General features: G+C 33.3%; 1 protein-coding gene across 1 annotated transcript in view; it reads right to left on the bottom strand.

The window, feature by feature from the left end:
• LOC115889203 (diacylglycerol kinase eta-like) overlaps positions 1–23,143 on the bottom strand; it is a 192,454-nt gene that overhangs the window by 85,109 nt on the left and 84,202 nt on the right. The window contains exons 6-7 of the mRNA XM_030909153.1: positions 7,800–7,945; positions 1,776–1,950 (exon numbers count right to left, since the gene is read on the bottom strand). Coding sequence (XP_030765013.1) covers positions 1,776–1,950; positions 7,800–7,945 — 321 coding nt within the window. The remainder of the gene's footprint in view (positions 1–1,775; positions 1,951–7,799; positions 7,946–23,143) is intronic.

Below are 23,143 nucleotides of genomic sequence, written 5' to 3'. Positions count from 1 at the left end.
AAGTTTCATTTTTATTTCGATTTTTTCAAATAATTTCTGAAGTAACATCAATATTTGAATGAAAATTGGTGCCTGGGAGTTTTTTGACATGGGAAATTTGATTTTGATGTCAATATGGCTCCTACTAGTAGAGGGCGCAACCTACATATTTTTTAACCGGTTTGAAGAGTAATAACTTTTCGTCCGTACCTGTATAAAACTACTGATTAAAAAAATATACATTTACGACGTTTTTTACGTAAAAAAGGTCTCTTGGTAAAAATCGCTACGAGTAATGGTTTTCGAGATATTTGGAATCGAAATTATCAATACCTGTCATCATTGACATTAATTAAACATGTTGACTAAATAGTTATTAGACTGAAATCGTAAATTTGAAATGGTTTTGTGCCAGAAGTTCAACAGAAACTGTTTTATCATCATTTTTTGCAGAAAAATGTATGATTAATTTAAAAAAAAATTTCCAAATTTATTATTTCAGTGAAATAACAACTCTATGGAAATAACTATCTACTCAACGTGTTTATTTTTCGTCAATAATGACATGCATTGACTATTTCCATTCTAAATATCTTAAGAACGGTTGTGCTCATAGCGATTTTTACAAAGAGATATTTTTTACGTAAAAAGTCACAGAGATGTGTATTTTTTCGCTCGGTAGTTTTATACAGGTACCGATGAAAAGTTATTACACTTCAAACTGGTTAAAAATATGTAGGTGAAGCCCTCTACTAGTAGGAGTCATATTGACATCAAAATCAAATTTCTCATGTCAAAAAACTCCCAGACACCAATTTTCATTCAAATATTGATGTTAGGTTTGAAATTTTGCCTACTTCAGAAATGATTTGGAAAAAATCGAAATAAAAATGAAACTTCTACACCCTGTATCTCCGAAAGTAAGCATTTTAGGACCTACATTTATACGAACTTTTTTACTTATTTTTATCTGCAGAATATGCTGCCATAGCTTCTGGATTACAATTCGGACCACCCTGTATATTTTAAAATTGCAAATTCCTGTAGGTTATATGTAAATATAATTATTGTTTGTTAAAATTTAATTATTGTGGTAATTAGTTGTAGAAAAAATGAATTAACCTAGGTTAAAAAGTATTATTATTTTATTTAATTTAATTTAGCCAGATAATTTTGCTTTCCATCGTGTTATTTTAATAAACTGCACTGAAAATATAGTGGTGCAGCTTTTAGATAACACATTGGTTTATGAAAATAAGTATAGAGTATATTCTTGTATTTTTAGAACGCCCATAATAAGGCAAAAAATAAAAGATATTCTAGTAACGCTACTGAATTCTAAGTGAAAAACTCTATAGGACTCAGTTTTCACCTTTTCGATAAGTTATAGGATAATCGAGATACAAAGGGGGTCGAAAAATGTCATATTTTCAAATTCGCCCTGTATTTCAGGAAGTAAGAGGGCAGCATTTTAGTTTCATAAAAAAGTGGTAAAGTGATGTAAAAACCGCATCTTTATATTTCTACTCATAAAGGAGGAATCCTGTAAAACACGCAAAGAAAGTAGGACAGTAAAGTTGATCTACATTATTTGGGTCTATTATTTATTAAAATATATAATAAGAACTCATAGTTTCTATAAAGAAAAATCAGAAAAAAAATATTGGAGGCCGCCATTGTATTACTTTATTTTATTACATCCTTAAAATGTCCGCTTTTGAAATACATCTCATTAAAAATTTTCTACTTTAAACGTCCTCGACAAGAATATATTTAAACGATAATTGGGTACTTACCTTTGCCGAATTTATAATAACAGAAGTCTCATCCGACTGAAGAATATTCTCCAAGTGACCCTTGAGAGTATCCTCGTATTGCGTGATTTGTATATGGAGCTGACCTTCTGGTTGGCCTGGGGTCAAGGATAATTTTGGCACAGCAATGGCTCGTTCGAAAGCCATGACACTCCACCTGTAATTTAACGTCGCTTTTATATACAGCGTGCCAAAAAATAGTGCATCTATTCGGTTCAGATGAAAATAAAACAAAAAGTTTCTATGAACATATGCCCTAAAATGCTTCACACGGCCTTGAATGGCGGCCGTGACAACCGCGAGACGGCCGTGGCGCGCGAACTAGCGAGAGGAACAGTGATAGAGGCAGTGTTGCCACAGCTACCCCATTCGGGATAGATCTACCCCTTTGTAAAAAAAATTAACCCCGCTATCTGGTGATGATCTCGACCCCGATTAAAAATAAGCTTGTGGCAATACTGGGTAACGATCTGTGCCATACGCGGCTAAGACAATTACTATAATAAACTTGATACTGTACCAACGTTGATTTCATGTATATTATCATCGATAGGATTGTAGCTTCTGAATAACGGTCTAGGTAAAGCATCTAACTCTCATCACCAGCTCAGAATTAGAATTTAGAGTTAGTAACTCGGATTTTCATTGGAGGCAATTTTAGTTGCGTCTATTTGCCCCCCCCCCCTAATTTACATAATACCCTAGCCCAGTTTGTAAGTATATGTTAACTCTGGGTTAAAAACATAGCTCAAAAATATTTAGGACAAAACTAAAGCAAGAATAACAGCATTTAACGTAATGACATAATGATTGACATAATGTACAAGTATATTTTTTATTAATCTATTTTATCTATTATATCTAATATTTCATAAAATAAAATTCGCAAAGATATTTGACTTTGCCGCTTTTATTAACATATCGAATTGAAATAGCACAGAGACTTATTTTCTGTAATATCTGTTGTATCGTCTTCTTGCACCGAATAAAATAACGCGCTTTTTTATTTCGGATTCTTTTATTTCTGTGGCGTGTTCTGAAATACAACCGGTTATACCATTTTTAATAATCTCGGAGAAGCCCAAAAAATGTTTCCAATTTGCTTTAAACGTTTTTTGAATTTTCATATAAAAGTTTTAAATGCTACGTATAATGAAACATATGAAATATCCCCTTAACGAAATGTGATATATCTCTTTATGAAATATCCGAAGTATCCCCTTAACATCTAAGCCTACCGAGCCTCCACGACTTCACGCGAAGGCGACCGGAGATTTCGCCTAAACCCCACCTTAATATGATACAACTCCGACTTACGTCGCGTCGCTACCGCACGATGAGTTAGACAGAGACAGAACACTGCCGTACGTCGTGCATCGACTCTGATAGTAGGCGATGTAGAAATCGCCGAACAAAGGCACTCCAACGGTCAAAATTATTTTGTTTTCTAACGCAGCGGCACAGTCAGCGGTCACCGTACGCCAGCGGTAGTGTTAATATACAAGACAACAAATATTAAAATAATAGTGATTATTAAAACACACTTTCGTGTATTAACAGTATTTTTATGTATTGGCAACATTAATAGTAAATAATGTAATGTAATAAATCGCTTAAATTCTGCCAAAATCTTAGGGTAGGCGCCGCCTACCTTGCCTACCCTGACGAGCCGCCACTGATTGGAGGACACTGTCATATTTATTTCAAACCAATAACCAACGAGAATATTCGTATAATTTAATATATTTAATATAATGAATTGTTTGCAACTGAGCTGTAATTTTTGTATTATTAATCTGGTAAATGATGGAGATAAACAATAATTGTGATTGATTGAAATTTTATTTTAAGGTGAAACTTTTGTTAACACTTTGAGAGTTCGGGTAGTGAATTGAATAATGACAAGACAAGTGACAGCTGTATAAAAAAGACAGCGATTTAGATTGACAATTTGGTTGCGTAAAATTTAGAGTGACAAATTTGGTTATGCAAAATATATATTATATGATCTAGACTGGTTGCCTAACGATCAACATTAATTTAAAAATAAATCCCCAACATGAATAATGAACATAAAATTCATAAAATTACAATAACAATAAACAACATAGGCAAAACATTTAAACAGACCACAGACCACACAAAACAAATTGTTGGTTAGTAGCAGTTCGACTTTTAATCTCAAAAATGAAAATCCAGTTAAAACCCAAACATCCACACTGTAAAAAGCAAAGCTACATGACCAGATTGAACGTACGTGGTCTAGAGAACAACGATACCGCCGACGCCCTCCGGGAAGCCATCAAAGAATCACTTCCACCGATAACTTCAATCTCAGTCGTGGATGCTGAACATGGCTGGACACAACTAAGAGATGCGATTCACAAAACCATCGAAGCAGTACTGGGAAAATCCAACAAAAAGAAACAACCAGACTGGTTTAACGAAAATCAACCGCATATACAGGCTTTGTTGGAACAAAAGCATAGAGCACATCAAGCCGTCACTGCAAATCCACACAATCCAAGACTAGCAGACAACTTTAAGGCAGCTAACAACACGCTCCGAAGAAACCTGCGCCAACTAAAGGATAACTGGTGGTCGCAAAAAGCTAGTCAGATTCAGGAGTATGCCACGCATCACGAGTATCGTAAATTCTTCGAGGCTGTAAAAGAAGTATACGGTCCAACTAAGCAGGCAAGATGCCCAATCATGGCACAAAATGGCGAACTTCTAAAAGAGGAAGAGCAAATCAGAAACCGCTGGAAAGAGCATTACAGCCATATCATTATCCAAGAAAACAACCTCAATATAGAAGCACTCAACATAATACCTCAGTATAACAGCCTCGATGTATTAGACATTCCAATAACAGAACAGGAAATAAAGAACTCCATAAAACAGCTTAAATGCAACAAATCAGCTGGCTCTCATGCGATTCCGGCGGAAATCTATAAGTGTGCAAGTAAAGAATTTATTGGTCATCTTAAGGCTCTCTCTGATGTCATATGGGAAAGCGGACAGGTACCTTAGGACTTTTGCAACGCGAATATAGTGAATATATTTAAGGACAAAGGAAGTGCATCAGACTGCGGAAACTACCGAGGAATTTCACTACTGGCTATCGGAGAAAAAATTCTTGCAAAAATTATGTCAAACCGCCTGCACCCATATATAGAAAAAATCCTCCCAGAATCGCAAACGGGTTTTCGCACCAACCGCGGTACCGTCGATTCCATATTCTCCATCCGGCAACTACAGGAAAAAGGAAAAGAGCAGCAGTCTAAACTTTTCGTTGCATTCATCGATCTAACAAAAGCCTTCGACTCTGTGAACAGAGATGCACTTTGGGCAATTATGGAAAAGTTCGGAGTACCCATCAAATTTCTTACAGTGTGTAAAAGCCTCCATAACAACAACAAATCAAGAGTGTCATATCATGGACCACTGAGCGATCCCTTTCTAACAAACACAGGCGTTAGGCAGGGATGTGTCTTAGCGCCTCTCCTATTCAATATATTCATTGCAGCGCTCTCCATTATAGTGGACAGCCAATTGCAGGAGAGAGGTTTGGGCATTAGATACAGATACGACGGCGGTCTGTTTAACATAAAAAGACTCAGGGCAAAAACACGTACAAAATTCATCACAGAACTTCAATACGATGATGACTGTGCTCTAGTTGCAAATATGTTACAGCAATTGCAAGAAATGTTGAACACATATACATGGGCATACGAGGCCTTGGGACTTAAGCTGAACATCGATAAAACTAAAATCATGTGCACTCCCCCGGAAGATCACAACAATGCTATAAAAATCGGAGATGAGGGTTGAATATGTAGCGGAATTCAATTACCTCGGCAGTTTGATTTCGGAAAAGGCCAATATCGACTCTGAAATTCAGCACAGGATTAGCAGCGCCTCAAGAGCATTCTGGAAATTAAAAGACAGGGTTTTCTACAATCATGACTTGAGCACAAAAACGAAACTTGCGGTGTACCGAGCGATAATATTTCCCACCATGATTAATGAACGCATTAAACAAGTTGCAACAGAGACATCTTAGGCAACTCTTAAGAATAAAATGGTTCCATCATGTCTCAAACGTATCGGTCCTTGAAAAAGCTAACTGCGAGAGTATTGAAGTCATGATTACAAAGTCCCGCTTAAGATGGGCTGGTCACGTATGCAGAATGCTAGAAAACCGCGTACCAAAATCTCTGCTTTACGGTGAGCTTGTAGATGGTAAGAGGAGGCCGGGTGGACAACTCAAAAGGTTCAAGAATATTTTCCACGAAAACTTAAAGGGAATTAACAAGCAGAATGAGTGGGAAGAGGCAGCTCACAATAGAACGGAATGGAGAAGAATTGTAAAGTTCAGTTAAGAGCGACAACCAAAAAGTAAAAAGGCAACAAAGCAATGAGATTTTTGAATGTCTGGAGTGCGGTAGACAGATAATATCACCTATCGGGCTTTTCAGTCACAGAAAAGCTCATGAAAGAAAACGCCTTGCGTGACCATCTTCTGATGCGTGCATTATATTTGTGCGTGCGTTATTTGTATTTGACACGTCAAATACTCGTCAGTGAGTAATGGCGGTATATAGTAGCAGTTAGTAGTAGTCAGAGATATAGATGTAGTAGTATTTTGGTTTAATGGCCACAGCCATTCGACTGGGTAATGGAATTATCGTTTTTTAATAAAAATTTAAAAAATATATAAGATTATAAAGCTAGAATTAGGATACGGCTTTATATTAACTCTATTTTTTTTGAAGTTTATAAAAATCATTCATAAAAAAATATAAATCCTTCAAATTAATAGCTGTTAGTAAGAAGTTTCAATTTAAATTGGCATACACAATTTTTTTTATTCTGTGCTCTTATATGAAATGGAATCCTGGACCCTGAAAGTAACTACAATGAGGAAAATTAAAGCCTTTCAAATGTGGTTATTTCATCGGATGCTTAAGATATCTTGAATGGAGCATGTCAAATGATTCCGTATTACATCGCGTAAAGCTAGGTTGACACGGATAGTGAAGCACGTTCGTAGCCCACACTTTCGTGGACGACACCTCATGTCAACGGTAGATTCGTGAAAGAAGAATCGAAATGAATCAAGACGAAAGACGTCAAGATTGTGAATAAGCAAATCAAACGTGTTAGATATTTCACGAACCAAATCGATAGTGAATAAGAAGTCGCAGAAAAAAGTTTGAATGTTTAATATATGATTATAAAAATTAACTTCATCTGCATAACAAAACCATAATTAAAATAAATACAAATTGAATTTTTATATACAGTAATGACACTCGCAACACGGAAATAAATTAGAAATGTTTGATGAAAAGACGTAAAATAGTAAATATCAGTAACTCTGTGAAGAGATATTGACATGAATGCCACAATTAATTATTTCACTCGTCTTTTAATGTCGTAATATGTGGCACATTAGTGTACAACCTTCCACAAACGAAACTTTATAGAACACTGGCACGTTTGCCCTGTAAACAGCTTATGATCGATGGCCGATTTTCGTTTTTCACGAATGGCGTTTTGGTACTTTCGTAGCTCACGAAATTGAGACGATCGTGCTTCATTACCCGTGTCAACCTAGCTTAAACCAAGAGGGAGGGCTTCTAAATATAAATAAAGAAAGGGAAATTCGTAAAGTTTGGCATATTCTCAGGAACGACAAGTACGAACTACTACACATTATCATTAGAGGTAAAATTAAATGAACGCCATGTACAGGCAGAAGAGACATGTCGTGGATATAAGAGATTGGACAGGAATGAGTGTCCACATGAATGAAAGACTCGTCAGAGCAGCAAAAAGAGGAGAAGAATTCACTGTGGTTATCGCCAATCTTCGCTGACAAGAGGCACCTCAAGAAGAAGGTGCATGAAAACTGAATCATCAAATTGTGTTAACTAATTTATTGCAAACTTAATACAAAGCTAAAGCTATTATTTGAAAAAAAATGTGTATATTTACCTGTCTAGCATTTTGACGCTAGCTCTTTCGTACTTTTCTAGTAATTGCGGTAAGTGTGCGTCTGAGTCACAGCTAGCTCCCCAACCTAGAACTCGAGCCAGGTCATTTCCGGTACCTAATGGAAGAACTGCCACCTGACATTGTTTCTGAAAATAATTAATAAGAATAACAAATTAAAAGCAATAAATACGCTAATAAAGGTACAGCATAGACATATTGTATTAAAAGTGTATTTAATCAAAATTTGATTGGAAAAATTTGTCATTATTTAATTCTTGTTATTATAGCAGTCTACACAGATGCTTCCATGGCTTCAGGAGGCACAGGAATAGGCATATTTTCAGGGGAATTAAACATTCAACGATCTTTAAGTCTCCATTTCCACTAGTCCGAAAAAGTAACAAAATAAGCGTTCGGCATTTAACGTTTTATGTAAAACTGCCTAGGTATTTTTAGACAAATGAAGAAGGAAATTAAAGATAAAGGATTATACTATATCCGTGTTGTAGCACATTTTTAGACAACTTGAAACATCAACAAAATATTCCTTATGTATGGATTACAATTTCTCAAAAATAAAGACAATTTAAAATTCCGTTACAATACGGAAATAGATTGAAGTTTTGTAATTACAGTGATATATAATTTATATGGTTTTGTAGCAAATTCTCCTTTGAGTGTGGCCTAAACATGACAGGATCGTATATAATATATTTCCTTCAGCCACACACCCGCTTTATCCGACCACTGAGACCGACCCGAACAGTAACGCGTAATAGCACAGAATAATAATAATAATAATAAATTGCTTTATTTAAGGAAAAATAACAAAAATACATAATACTCCTTCTTCAGGCAAAATCTAGCTATAGCTACTCTACTTAAGCTGTTCAATGAAAAAAAAATTATAAGTATATACAATAGGCCCTTCGCAGATATTTTTTTTATTGTCTTAAAATGATCATTTAGACCCAAAAAGCACCTCTGCAAAATATTTTTAAAATATTTAGTGTATTAATGCCGTAATAAGTGGTTAAAATTCAAATTGATGAGAAGCCCGCTAAAACGTCGACTTTGACCTCACTTACGATAGTGACGTCACGAGGTATTATTTTGTTTTGACATTCTATTGAGTTACGAGTTTCAGCGAGGTTTTTAACTAATTTTCGAATGCAGAATGATTTATCGATACTGTATGGTACCAGGTTGCAAAAGTACGACACTTTCCACTCCTGGAAAAACATTTAACATTAGCCTAACGAAGAGAAACAGCGAAAAATCTGGCTCTAGAAAATAAGACGCCAGCCTTAAGTTCTTCAAAAATCTATATCTACCTTTGTGACAACCATTTAATGTAAGTATTTATGTAAATTTGAAAAGCATAGTTAAATTACAAATTTATTTTTGAGTTAGTTGAGAAATACAAATATAAAACAATAGGAAAATAAGGAATATGTGTTCAACTAACCTCACTTTTATTTTTGTGAAGTTTATAAATAGTACTTTTTTTCTAGTTGGAGTAAAATATGGCAAATTGTATGGAATGGAAAATGGTGTATGTTCAAAAACAAATGAAAAAGATGTAGTTCCCCATAAGTTTTTGCTTGTCAGCAAGATAGAAAACAGACTTATCCCCAAACTGTACGAATGGGTGCTATAAAGAGGGCAAGTCAAAGTATTATTCAAGATGTTTTGTGTGAAGCCAGTACTTCAAAATCTGATTTACCCATAAAACAAGAAATCCTAGAAGAAATCCTTTATAGGATAGGCATCGTAGAGCCAAACTGGGCTGTTCAGGATATTTTTTTTATTTGAACCTTTTTTTTTGTGATTTTGAGTTTTACTTAGTTGCACGCGTGAGTTTTGACAAGTAATTCTTTGCTTTTTTGTTGCTGAAATTTCCGAATATTTCAGTAGAACGGCAGACTTTATTCGCTCGTGGTAAACTACGTTACCGAAATCGTACCTCGTGACGTCACAACCAATGGTGTAACGTTTTCGTGTGACGTCAAATTTAAAGGTCCCGGGTGTAGTTTATAATCGAAATTTTGAAATAATTTGCAATTCTTTTTGGAAATAACATCGTGGAGGTGCTACGTGTTGTATTTATAAAGGTCTTTAAGTAGTTTTCAAGTGAAAATTAAAGTATGTGCAAGTAGCCTATTATAGTTAATTAATAATTAATTAGTGAACTAATACAAAAATGAAATATTTATAATAAAATAAATTTAAAAAAAAAACAACATCTATTATGACAATAAAAACCAAAAAACATTCAAAAACAATCTTAACAAAATGTGACATGGGCGGGGAAGACGTCAAATCGTTGGCTCAGGTAAACTATCTAAGCTTCTTCCGAAATGTGCTTAGAGATATATTCTTAACATTATTTTCAATATTATTGAACAATAAAATTGCATTATATTGATATGAGCGCCGAAAGAGAGAGTAGTTGTAAACAGGAAATTCTAGTTTATTTGGATATCGTAACGTTCTGTTTACGATGGATATCGTAACGTTCTTTTTACATCACATCGAAATATGAAGGTGTCTTTGTGGAAACTATTTTTTGTGTAAAATTACATATCTGATACTTATACATGTTATCTATTTTGAGCCATTGTAGTATATTTATTTTTTCATAAATATGGTCATACTTCCGCAAGCCAAATACAAACCTACAACATGAATTTTGCAGCTTTTGCAGTCGATTTTTGGAATTTTTATCTAAACAGTTATAAAATGAAGAAGGTAATAGACTATTAAGGCTATCGGATGACTGTAATTTTCTAGAAGCAGAGGTTATCGCTATAAAGGAAGCAGTCAGTTGTATAGGAGATATCGTGATATACTCTGACAGCTTGAGTGCTTTAAAAAGCATCACCATACAATCGGTGAGATCGAAAACTGTGATGGACTGCCGAAAGCACTGTCCTGGCAGCGCCACGGCGGGGCCACACTGTGCTGGGTGCCAGACCACCGCAATGTGGTGGGAAACCAAGAAGCGGACAGACTCACCAAAGAGGGGGCCAGGAGAAAGGCCGTGGCAGAGGACCCACCACTTGTGACGATCAACACACTGTAGGAAGCTATAAGACCTACTATCAAGGCCAAGCAGCAAGAGACGTGGCCATTTCGCAAAACATTTCTGGAAAAATAATAGCAGAAGTAAACACAAATATAAGCCCGTGTTATAAAAATTAGTTCCCACCGTTTCCTGTAATAGATCGAGACGCGCCGTGATTGGTTGTTTGTTTTTTATTGTTAATCCAGATTAACAATAAAAAAACAACCTAACCTAACCTAACAATGACGGCGTCTAATCGTCTAATTATTTAACTCAACACCCTGAGGACTGCGCTACAGCTCGAATACTGTGGTCAGCAAAAATACAAAACGACTACTAGAGCACAAAAAGAACCTAGTGCGCATGTAATTGAAGGTTTCGTCACAGCACCACGGGGGTAAACCTCGCGGTTTCCAACTACGACTACTGCAGAGAATGCAAAAAAGAAGGAGAAACCATAGAGCACCTGCTATGCCATTGTCCGGAACTGTTACGTCACCAAATTCTCTGCCAGACACCAAATCTCTGCTGTTTCATAAATAACATAAAAAATAGCACATAAAAAATAGCACAGTAATGTGAAAGCAGTATCTTTGTACCAATTACTAGTTAGTGAACCCTGTAAAACACACATAAATGGGACACCCCGTATACTTTTATACGGATAACAAGACATCGTATTATATTTCTATTTGAAAAATATTAGAGAAAGATACCGACCAAAGTTTTAACGAGGATAGATAACGAGTAGCAAAAGAAACTCCAACCACATGTCTCTTTTCGAAAGTCCTACGCTTGTATTTATTTTGTCACAAACGAAAATCCTGAAGAATGGGACATATTAAGCTCGCCGAAGGCAAATCCCTATTTAAAGGCAATGGCGTGTAAGAAGAGAAATATTTGGATAATCCCCGATATGAAATGACAGTGGCTTAACCACCTCTAAAGACGACACAATATGAAAAGGGAGCTATATTTCACATCTCCAGGACTTCCGTTTAGACGGAAAATATATGGACGTAATTCAGTTGAAAAATACCACATATAGTAAGACATTACGTGTATAGGATTACCTCGACATTGTTGAAAATGTAGTATAATAATTATGAAGATATAAACTTGGATCCCAAGTTTATGTCTGCCCCGCCTTTTTTTGGACACATTTTAGGTAATGTTTCTAATAATTGTGTCTCTGTTTCTTGACACAAAATGGAAACGAAATTCTATAAATAGGAAACATTTCCAAAACCTATATATTTTATAGGGCTTTATTACATGTGTTTCTAATGTGATGGCACTAGCCGTTTCCTGAAATGTTTCGATGCGGAATCAAAATTTTAGAGGAAATGTTTCGAAACGTTTTCTGCAATTTGTGTCCAAGATTCCGTCTTCAGCAGCCACTGTTTCTAAAAGAAACAAAATACCAAACTAAAATAGTCTATGTCTGTGTGTGGATTTCAAAATGAAAACAACGGAGTTAAAATATTTGTTTTTAGGTTTTCTCGCACAAAAAATGTCTGGCAAAAGCAAATTGACCGTTTAATTTAATAATGTATTTTCATATTTCTAATGCCCCTTCTATATATTATTATTTATTGCTACAAAATATTTTTGTTTTTATACCATAGTTTTGAAAATAAAAATATATAAATCAATGTACGTGGAAAGCGTTCTTATGAGTTTAAAAGCTCAACAGCCGATAAAAATATATATTTTTAGTTAAAAACGCTATCACTAGCCAAAATGGTGGAATTTTAATTCATTATTTTAGAAAATTGACATGGGAGTCGGACACAACTCATCTAGATTATAAATATCTTATTTGTGTCTAAAAAGAGAGAAACTCATGTTTCGAAAACGAATCGACAATAAATGGAAACCTTGTTTCCAAAATGCTTCGATATAGCGCTATCCGTGTAGAAATTACGAACTGGTCACCTGTCAATAGCGCCAATCAAAACTTCTGGTCAAAATATTTAAAACATCTTTATTTACTTATTATAACACAACTGAAACATAAAAACATGTATTCCATTGTGGAAAAAAGAGAAAAAAAAAAGTTTGCTGGTTACATTTTTCTTCGGTCTCCTGTTGGGTATGGGTAGTGGCTGTTATTATATTTATTCCTAAAACAAATCATCTCTGTAATGCGTGTAATAAATTATTATAAAATCGCATAAGAAAAATATCTGTATTTGTACTCCATATGTTCTTCCTTCTGCTGTTTTAATTATAGTACAATAAAAACTTGAAGAGTGCTTAAATGTAAAACAAAATCCAAACAATAAAGTAATGTTATTTTCTCACTATTGACAGAATATTAAAATAAATTATGGAAACTTTTCGGGCACAAAACGGGTACAAAATCTGTAAATGTGAGCCACATCTCTTTCTTAAAGTTTCGAAAAATTTGTGACACTAAGATCTTTATTGTTATAGCTTATGTAGCGAAACTAAATGCTGGTAAAATGTTTCGAAACAAAAAGCGATTTATGTTACGAAACATATGTATCAAAAATGTGACGAAACTGTTTGTCAATGTTACTCAACAGAGGTTTTGTTTCGATTTTGTGTCTAAAAATGCTGTTTGGGTTGTAACGTTTTTAAAATCCGTTACTTACTTTTCAATATGATCTAAAGTTTATTGAATATGATTGCAAGCGTTCTCTACCTAATCCAACACTGGTATAGTTCTGAACTTTCTTTAGTTGGCAACACTGATATCTTCACGTGATGAACTATGGTCGTGACACTGGCATCGCCTCACCCAGTGACTAAAGAATACAAGAACAAATAACACCCGAGAGCAAATTGTTACCATACCACCAAACAGTGTCGTGGCACATATTTTTCTTAACTTAACTGCTTGAAGATATATTTATATTTTTTATAAATGTTTTGACTACGCCTATGGTGTATGTGGTGGTATCATACTAATTAATCACGAAAAAAAAACGCATTATAACGTTAACAAAAGGTACAAAACTAGTATCGACGTATAGCACATATCAAGTACATATAATATCAGAAAAATACTTCAAATCGAATTCAATAAGAAAACTAAGAAAACGCTAAAATGGTGGAGTGGACTGATTATTTACCTATGAAACATAACTCCTGGCTCTTTCTTATTGCTGCGGCTTTTATACTTGAAAGCTGAAAAACTAATCACCATTGTAATAAAGTTTATACAAAGTACTACACACAGACTATTAAAAATCACTAAAATTTTTGCCGATGACCAGCTGATGACCCATTCGTTACAACCAAAAAAAAATTGGCGCCGGAAGGCACGTATAGCCGCCCATACTAAAATGTGTTAATAAAAATTGGTAGGCAGTTCTTTTAGTTTCAGTTCAAGGAATTTTTCCAATTTTTTTTATCTCAAAAACTGCGACTGACTGATTTTGATGTTATTACAAATTTTGTTGCAAATATTATTCCTAATCTTAAATTGGAAACCGCGTTTCGCTACTACTTTGGAGTTACGATTTTTTTAAATTTTTAACCCCCTCCCATACCCCCTTACCAACACCCCACCCCCACTAAAAACTAATAGCCAGATTCTCGGGTGCCACAGTATTTTTGTGCCAAATTTGGTTAAAATCGGTTTAGCGGTTTTTGAGTTATCGTGTTACAGACGGACAGACAGACGGACAGACAAACAGACAGACAGACAGACAGACACCATGAAGATATTTTGAATTTAGGTCATTTATGACCCAAATAACTCATTTTGAGTGAAATCAACTTTATTTTTGCCGATCTTAATAGCCTACCATACCTATTGGTATGGTCGGCTAAAAATGGCGTCTAACAAATAAAAAGTAATGTAGAATATGTTTTTGAGGGCGGCATTTTTAACCCAAAAGCTTAATATTTAACCCAATTTAAAGATTTTAGGGGGAGGCATCAATTCTGATTTTTATGACCTATACTAACATGCTAAATCTCGTTTTTTTAACTGAAAAAATTAAAAAGATACAGAGGTGAGCCAGTTTTGAAAAATACCCAGTATAAATGTAAAATACTGTTAAATAAAATAGAAAGTATATAAGATCGCGGCGATTAACCCCCCTCCTAAACATTCTCTCCTATCTAAATAAAATATGGGAATATCCGCGTCTTCCAGTGAATAATGTGCCACAAAGGAGTCTTAAACCAGAGTTATGCTGCATAGCTTTTTGTCTTTATTCGAAAAAGCGCTGTGTGTGTATTTTGCTTTCACAAAATTCTTCAATTTATGAAAATATTATACAGAGACTGAAGGGTATATTTTAAGAAGAAAAATATGTCAACACAGAGCCGAGAAAAAAATACAGGGCGCTGAAGTTTTAAAAAATAAAATTAATTGTGATTTAACAATGCTTTAATCACTGAAAATATTGAAATTATATTTGGACCGCAGCGCTGTATACAGCAGAAATCAGAATTTTTCACTATGTATTTCACGCCGTCCCGGTTACAGTTCATGTTGATTGCATTAAAATAATATTGAAAAAGTATTTTAGGTTTTTGCTAGTGCAGTTATTGAAACTATAAAACACTCAGGTACGAGGTTTGTGTGATGTAACGTCGTTTCGGGTAGTAAAAAATAAGTGAAAAAGAATTCTATATATTGTGACAAATTTAAATGTTAATAAAATTGCCGAAAAAATATTAACGCGTCAAGGAGAGTGTAATTAGGGCGCTGTTGGGTGCAATAACATTCACTAACTCAACTTTCCCGGATATTCAACTCTCCCTAAACAACATTTTATAGCTTCATAGTTTCTCACATCGATTTGATCAAAAGCAAAAATGGATTAGTAAGTAAACAAAGGTTGTACATGTCATCGATCGCATTTCCAAGCGATGAACAATTTCACATGGGTCGCGTATGCTCCGTCCGGATGTTCTTCTTCCTTTTCTTCCTATTATATATTAGGCAGATTGCCTGTTCATTCTTCACATCATGCCTACAGTTTCAATCGATGGTAAGGTTATCACACCATCTTTTTCTTGGCCTTCCGAGTACTTCTTCTTCCCAGTGGTGATTTGTCTCGAGCCGACCTTACTATTCTTCCCTCGTCCATTCTGCTCAATATCCATTCATTAATGCTATCCACCTTGCATGTTTGCCTTATGTTATCGCTTCGTTCTCTATCTAGCAGCGTTTTACCGAGAGTTTTGATCTCGCCTGTTTCCAAGAATCTTTTTGTTTTTGCTGTATCCGGTCTGGTTTCCGCTGTGTGCTCATTATGGGTCTGATGACAGCCTTGTATATTCTTGACTTGACCTCGACACCTATGTATTTATTTTTCCATATGGTGTCGTTCAGACATCCAGCCACTCTCATTGCTTTTGTTGTTTGTTGTCTTACCTCTGTTTCGATATCGCCATAACCGGATAACTCTATACCGAGGTATTTAAATTTCATTTCTTGATGTATTATTGTGTAATCCACGACAATCTTGCATCTGATAGGTATTTTTGATGTTGCCAGACTCTTTGTTTTGGATGCAGAGATTTTCATGTTATAAGATTTTGCTACTAGATTGAAGCGATATACTAGTCTTTGGAGGCCGTCACCATTTTCTGTGAATATCACAGCGTAGTCGGCATAACATAGAATTGTCATATTGCGGTCTCCCATTTTGTATCCCTTTAAATTGCGTACTTGTTTGATTATTTCGTCCATAACTATATTAAAAAGAAGTGGGATTAATGAATTGACTTGTCGTATGCCTTTCTCTACAGGTATTGGCTCAGTAGGATCCCCGCGGATATTAGCTTGGATTTTGTTAGCACTGTATATATTTTCTATGATTTTAATTATTAAGTTATGGGGTATTTATCTGTCATAAAGTAAATGTACAACATCTTCTAATTGAACCCGATCAAATGCTTTCTGCAGGCCTATCAAACACATGTAAGCTGATCTGTTGTACTCAATCGATTTCTCTGCAATCTGTTTTATAACAAAGACCGCATCAGTGCATGATCTACCCGTTCTAAATCCTTGTTGCTCATCTGATAGAGATATAATGCTGTTTAATTTGTTTGTAGTCCGGATGTTGTTCATATAAACTCATAATACTTGCTCGCGGACGGTCCGCGCGGATGGTCCGCTCCATCTGAAAGCGCTGTTAGCTTACTCAAAAATAAAGCACATGTTTTTACTCTATAGCCAGTTTCAATTGTGTGGGATTATTTCTACTAAACCGAACATTTAAAATTAAAAAAATATATACACAAACAGTATAAAAATACAAATAGGTACTATTTTAACCGTTGCCGTATTTACAAATGTTTTATTTTATTTTATTTTCGTTTCAGAAATGAGAGAATACAAACAGCATTGAAATATCAAAGAATTTTTTGTTGATTAGGCATCAGTATTTTTTTTTATTTATTTTTAGTTCAGTGGAGTGTTTTTTCAAAAGAAAAAACAAAAAGGAATTGGATTTGCCGAATGAGAACACACCCAATGTAAATTCATGTCAATGGGTGCTAAATAAATTCAAAATATTCTTATAATAACAATTAGGCCAATAGTTTCGCAGAAAAAAGAAATGTTTTTTGTCGATTGGAATTTTACTTTTAAATTAAAATGTTAATTTTTAGAAAAAATAAGTGAATCACGAATTGGACAAAACGGTTTTATTAAAAAAACATTATATTTATTACTTCCTGTTAAAAATTGAACTGTAAAATATTATGCCAGAACTGGGCGAGTGAACGATAAAGTTTTCCACAAAATAAAAAATATCACATACGAACGTCTTTCGAATCATACACTAAACCAATGAATAAGTACTGAAAAACAAACAAAAAATGTAGTATACAAAATACCATATGAATGTGATAAATTTTATATTGTGTGGTGAAACATCCAGACTCTTAAATGTTCGAACTAAAGAATATAAAAACTTTTGTTAAAAGATTTGTCAGCATTCATGGAACACAGGGCACAATGTAGATTTTAACAATGCTAAAATTATAATGAAAGAAGCGCTAGCCTCTAAAAGAAAAAGAAAAGAGGATTTTTTAATACAAATCTAATAAAAATAAATGTAATGCACATGCATCTGTAGATGTTAGTAATGTATGATAATCGCTTCTTTGATTTTAGAGAACATAACATAAATAAACATAACAGACGTAAAAATTAAAAACAAACTAAAAATAATCATACAGAAAGGTTGAAGCTTTTTAGTTTTACCCGTTTTTACCTTATGAAGTAATTGTTATCAGGTAGTATTTGTTAATTTTGAAGTTTAACATGATATAATGTCATTTTAACAGAGCGTATAAATTGTGTATCAATATTAGTCATCTTTATTTCTGTAATTATTATAATGACTGGGCAATTGCATTAGAATAGAATATAATATCCTGCAATTGCCAAGTCATTATACATATTTTACCCAGGAACACTTTTTGAAAAAAAAAAGATGTTGAAAATTGTGCATTTTCTTTTAAATTTCCTTGTATATCTTTAAAAAACTTTTTAGAACTGCCTGTACACGGCAAATTTTCCCACGGTAGAATTATTTAATCTCTGATATTACCATAGTTACGGCACTAAAAGGAATGCAACATTGCCACTGTTGCCACATGACCTATATTTCTAATTATTCATACGAGAAATTGCCACTAATAAGTAAAACATTGCTGAAAAAGGGTGAAAAATTCAGCAAAGGTATGAACAAAATACTCTGTATTGTAAAGTGCAGAGATACATGTTACGCCATTATGATTAATTTATTCAATTCTTCAATAAGGAAATCTAAATGTTATACTATTACCTTTCGGTACCAAACCGATTATTTTTTTATTTTAATGAAGCTATAATTAAATTAAAAATATATCGTATTTAAACTTTTTTATATTTTATTAAGATTTAGGACAGGTTTTTTAAATAAAAGTTTAGAAAAAACAATTTAGAGTCCAAAAAGGATAAAAATAATAAAATACACGTTATAGAAGAAATTTTATAATCGAAATTAGGTAATTTTTGAAATTAATAATAAATTATTAATTTTAGTTAAACATTTACAACCCCTAATATAAATCAAAACAGGATCTATTCCACAGATATAATAGAATCGGCGACAGGGAGAGAAAAAAAATATGATTGTTGTAATTTTTTTTCTGGCTAAGTGATGTCTTATTATGTAAATTAGAGAAAACATAATATCTGTTCCATTAAAGCAAGGAAGGTGATAGGAAGTGGATAAAATAAAAACTACATTTATTTAACTCGGTACTGTCTTTATTATACCGGGTGCGTCTCAAAAGTGGCTCATCCCCCATAATTTTTTTATATTTTCAAATAAAAAAACAAGATTTAGTATGTTAGTATATGAAATAAATTAGGATTGATTGACGCATTCAATTGTTTTTGGTACCACTTCCTGTTTCACCGGAAATGACTATAACTTTTAATTTTTAAACGGCACCCTCGATATATTTCTACTTTATTCGATAGAAAATGACACTCTGAATAGAATGACATACCATATGTCAACTTTTGACATTTTCGCATATGGTTTAATTGTAATTGTAACACGCGGTTCATAACGACAATTTGACTCGAAATACCAAGTGTGTGGTATCAATATATTCATAAAAAATGCTTTTTCCAAATATGCTAATGAGTCACCCTTGTTCCATTTGAAAAAATTGACATATTTATGATTAAAAATACGATTTGTACATCTTTTAAGCGGCCTAGACAAGACACGAAACCTATTAGACGATCAAAACTATTTTTCCAAGGCTCCTTGATTAAAACTTAGTGGATTGAAAAAAACTGGATTGAAATTTAAAATAGGATATGTTTTTAAACGACAATGTCAAAAGTTGACATATGATATGTCATTCTATTCAGAGTGTCATTTTTTATCGAATTATAAATTATTATTATTATTATAAAAAAATAAAAAAATTATTATTTTATTCGTGCCTTTAAAAATCAAAAGATGTAATCATTTCGGTGAAACAGGAAGAGACCAAAAACAATTGAATACATCAATAAATCCTAATTTATGTCATATACCTACTAACATACAAATCTGTTTTTTTATCTGAAAAAATAAAAAAAAGTTATAGGGGTGAGCCACTTTTGAGACGACCCGGTATATTAAAAAATATTATTTCATAATGTAATATCATTTTAAAATTCTTGTATGTTATTTTAGATTCTGAAGATAATTTTAGAATAAACCGGAATATATTTTTAATAAAAACATTATTAATTATTAACAGGGTTATAATAATTATGATTTTGTTACAATGTAAGTAAGTAAATAATGTAATGTAAAAGAAAAAATTCAGATTTTACATTTTACTAAAATATTATCTAAATAAGCGCCTTTCTACAACAACGCCACTGACTCCCAATGGGTAAATTGAGAGTTGCCTACCGGTCAAAAGTCGTTTCAAGACTTAAATGGATTATTTAAGTCAAATTTCTTGCAAATTTGGCACTGGCGAACCATATTTTATAGTTTTTGAACAGAAAAAGTCAATAAAATAAACACTTAAGGACTACAAGCTAAGAAAATGCGTTAATACAGCCGGGGAGATAGCGGCAACAAAGCTTTACCGCACACGTGCGACACGTACTACAAGGTAATAAATGAATGAATAGGCTCCCTCGCCTCTAATCGGTGTTGTCATATTGTAAAGAACTTATCCTTATTAAACAGTATCCGACTTATAATTTAGTAGTATAAGGACTATTTAATACATCTATGGAATATTAAAACCTACTTTATTAAACTGTAGTATTAATATCTCAATATATGTGTATAACAAGAAAAAAAATATTGATAATATTAAAGACGTGACAACATAGGCTGGATGAGGAAGGCTCGGTCGACTGTACCCAGAAGTAAACATGTGTACAAAAAAGGTTGTTTGTCCGCGTTGAGATGTAAATAGTGTAGTCTATATTTTATTTTAAGTCTATGGTTGGAACCTTTGGTGTTGTAACAGCAAAATAGAACACTAATTTGCCATAATACACCAAACCACTATCTTTTGCCACTCCTAATTTATAGATACATAATCCGTGAAATACAAAACACTTTTTCTCAAAATTCATACAAATTTCACGAAAAACATTTTTCCTGTCTATCTATTTGTGACATTGCAATTTTTCAAATACGAAAATAATGTTTTATTTTGTTATTTGTTATTCTGTCAACTGTCAAAGTTGACAAGACAGTTTTGGCAGAGAAGAACAATCGTAGAGAAGCGACAAAACGAATCCCGCCTAAAAATTTGGAGTGGGAGATAAACATGCTAACTGTCATCTCAACGTGTTTTCGGAATACGGCCAGCGTTGCCATTATTAATATAAAGTCCTGAAATTTTAGTATTTTTTTATTTGTGTATATCATTAATCTTTTTGAATTAATTTTTTTATATCTTATCCTTACCATAATAGTACTTAAAGAAAGAACTAACTTTCAGAACTAAATATTAACCTAACCTAAAATAGATGCAGGTTTGTTAGCGTTTAATAAAAAATAATTAGAAAATTAAAACTATTAGAAAATGAAATATTTAATCGCATATATAATATATTAGCGACGCTAATTTGAGTTGTGTTATCTTTAATATAATATGCTTTTTATGTAAAATATGATTTTTTAATATACAGGATGAGTCTTAAATAAGTGTAAATAATTTCAGGGCTAGTAGATCTCGATAAATGAAGCTATTTTTTCTCTTTGCCGTTTTTCAAAAAAGTCCAGAATAACCGAGATTCTTTGAAAATTAAAAAAAAAATTGCTTACATTTTCAGAACCGTTGAATCTTTTCTGGATTTTCTCTTTTTTTAAATTAAATCTACCATCTATGGTCTCATAGTATAAAGATATTATGTTTTTTAATCATTTCAGTTTTAATCATCTGCTGACGCACTGCAGAAGTAAAGTGTTTTGGTGTATTGTGGTCAATTAGTGTTTTATTTTGCTGTTGTAATACCCCAGTTCCAACCATCAACTGTAATCATGTTATTTACTTTTTGGTTTGTTTTAATGCTTGTGATAACAGCTGATAAATATTCGAATTTTTCTTAATATTGTTTTACTTAAAAACACACTTTCAAATATTAATTTAGAAGCAAACAATATTATCAGATACGATTTTAAAATGTCTCTCTAAAAGGAATAGGTTAGAAAATGATTTAGAACGCGGTAAATCCATAAATCGCGGAAACCCGTTAAATGTTAAAAGATAGTTACTATTCCATATGATTCCTAAATATTTCTAATATACTTTTTACTGAACACATGTTTTTTTCAGTGTACAACTTTTCTCATTTCTTTTGCCTTCATTGAATTTCTCTCGGTGTAGCTATAAACATGCTATCTCTCACGTTCGCCAATTTGAAGGTCACAAAACTTGGTTCCCCTTACTTCAATAGTGCCGACAGTTTTTGTCGCTTCTCTACGATTGTTCTTCTCTGGTTTTGGCGTTATATCTTATTAGAGAGGGGCATCCTTATGCAGATATAAAATGAACTATTTCGCGGCGAACGTTTTAAGATCATTTAAATTAATTGCGTAGAGGTATGTAGTTTGCGAATGACCGATTAGAACGATTATTCAGTGGGATTGTCTCTGATGAGAACTAAATGAACCAGCAGAGATAAACTAGGTGTTTATCTCTGAAACTAGTTTGCGCGAATTAGTTGAAATGAACTATTAAGCATACCTCTAAAGCCTAACAGCGCCCCTATCGTAGAGAAGGTGAAACCCATTAAACAATTGAAACAGTTTTAAAATTCGAAGTGAATGTGTTTGCTAGTTTCGAAGTGCTTTCAAGTTTTAAACATTTCAGGGATTGCTGAATTTTTTGGAAATAACGAATTTTTTGGAAAATCAATTTTACTTTTTCCTGTCGTTACTTTTTAGAAAATCAAAAAACTAATTACACATTCTCATAGCCACTTTATTAGGGCTATCTGATAGTATTTGTAGATTTTCATATTAGCTGATAATTTGTGAGATACAGAGGCCAACTTATTTTTTTTTTAAATACGGACCTGCATTTTTTATTTCAGTTTTTGAAAGAACTCGGTCTCCTGAGTACAATGATATGCACACTTAATACTTTTTTTTTGACGTTTGAACACAATTCATTTAAACTAATTTCAAGTCCCGCTCTGATTTTGTTTAATATTTAATATATTCATCGTTACATTATTGAAAAGCCTTCAAAATTAACAATGACGTGGGGTAAAACATTGAATACGAAAAATGAAATGCAATAAAAAATA

The sequence above is a fragment of the Sitophilus oryzae genome, unplaced genomic scaffold (genome assembly GCF_002938485.1).
Source record: "Sitophilus oryzae breed Bouriz unplaced genomic scaffold, Soryzae_2.0 scaffold_811_pilon_pilon, whole genome shotgun sequence".
Classification (NCBI taxonomy): domain Eukaryota; kingdom Metazoa; phylum Arthropoda; class Insecta; order Coleoptera; family Curculionidae; genus Sitophilus; species Sitophilus oryzae.
The sequence above is the reverse complement of the archived record's forward strand: the minus strand, read 5'-3'. Positions and strand labels throughout refer to the sequence as shown.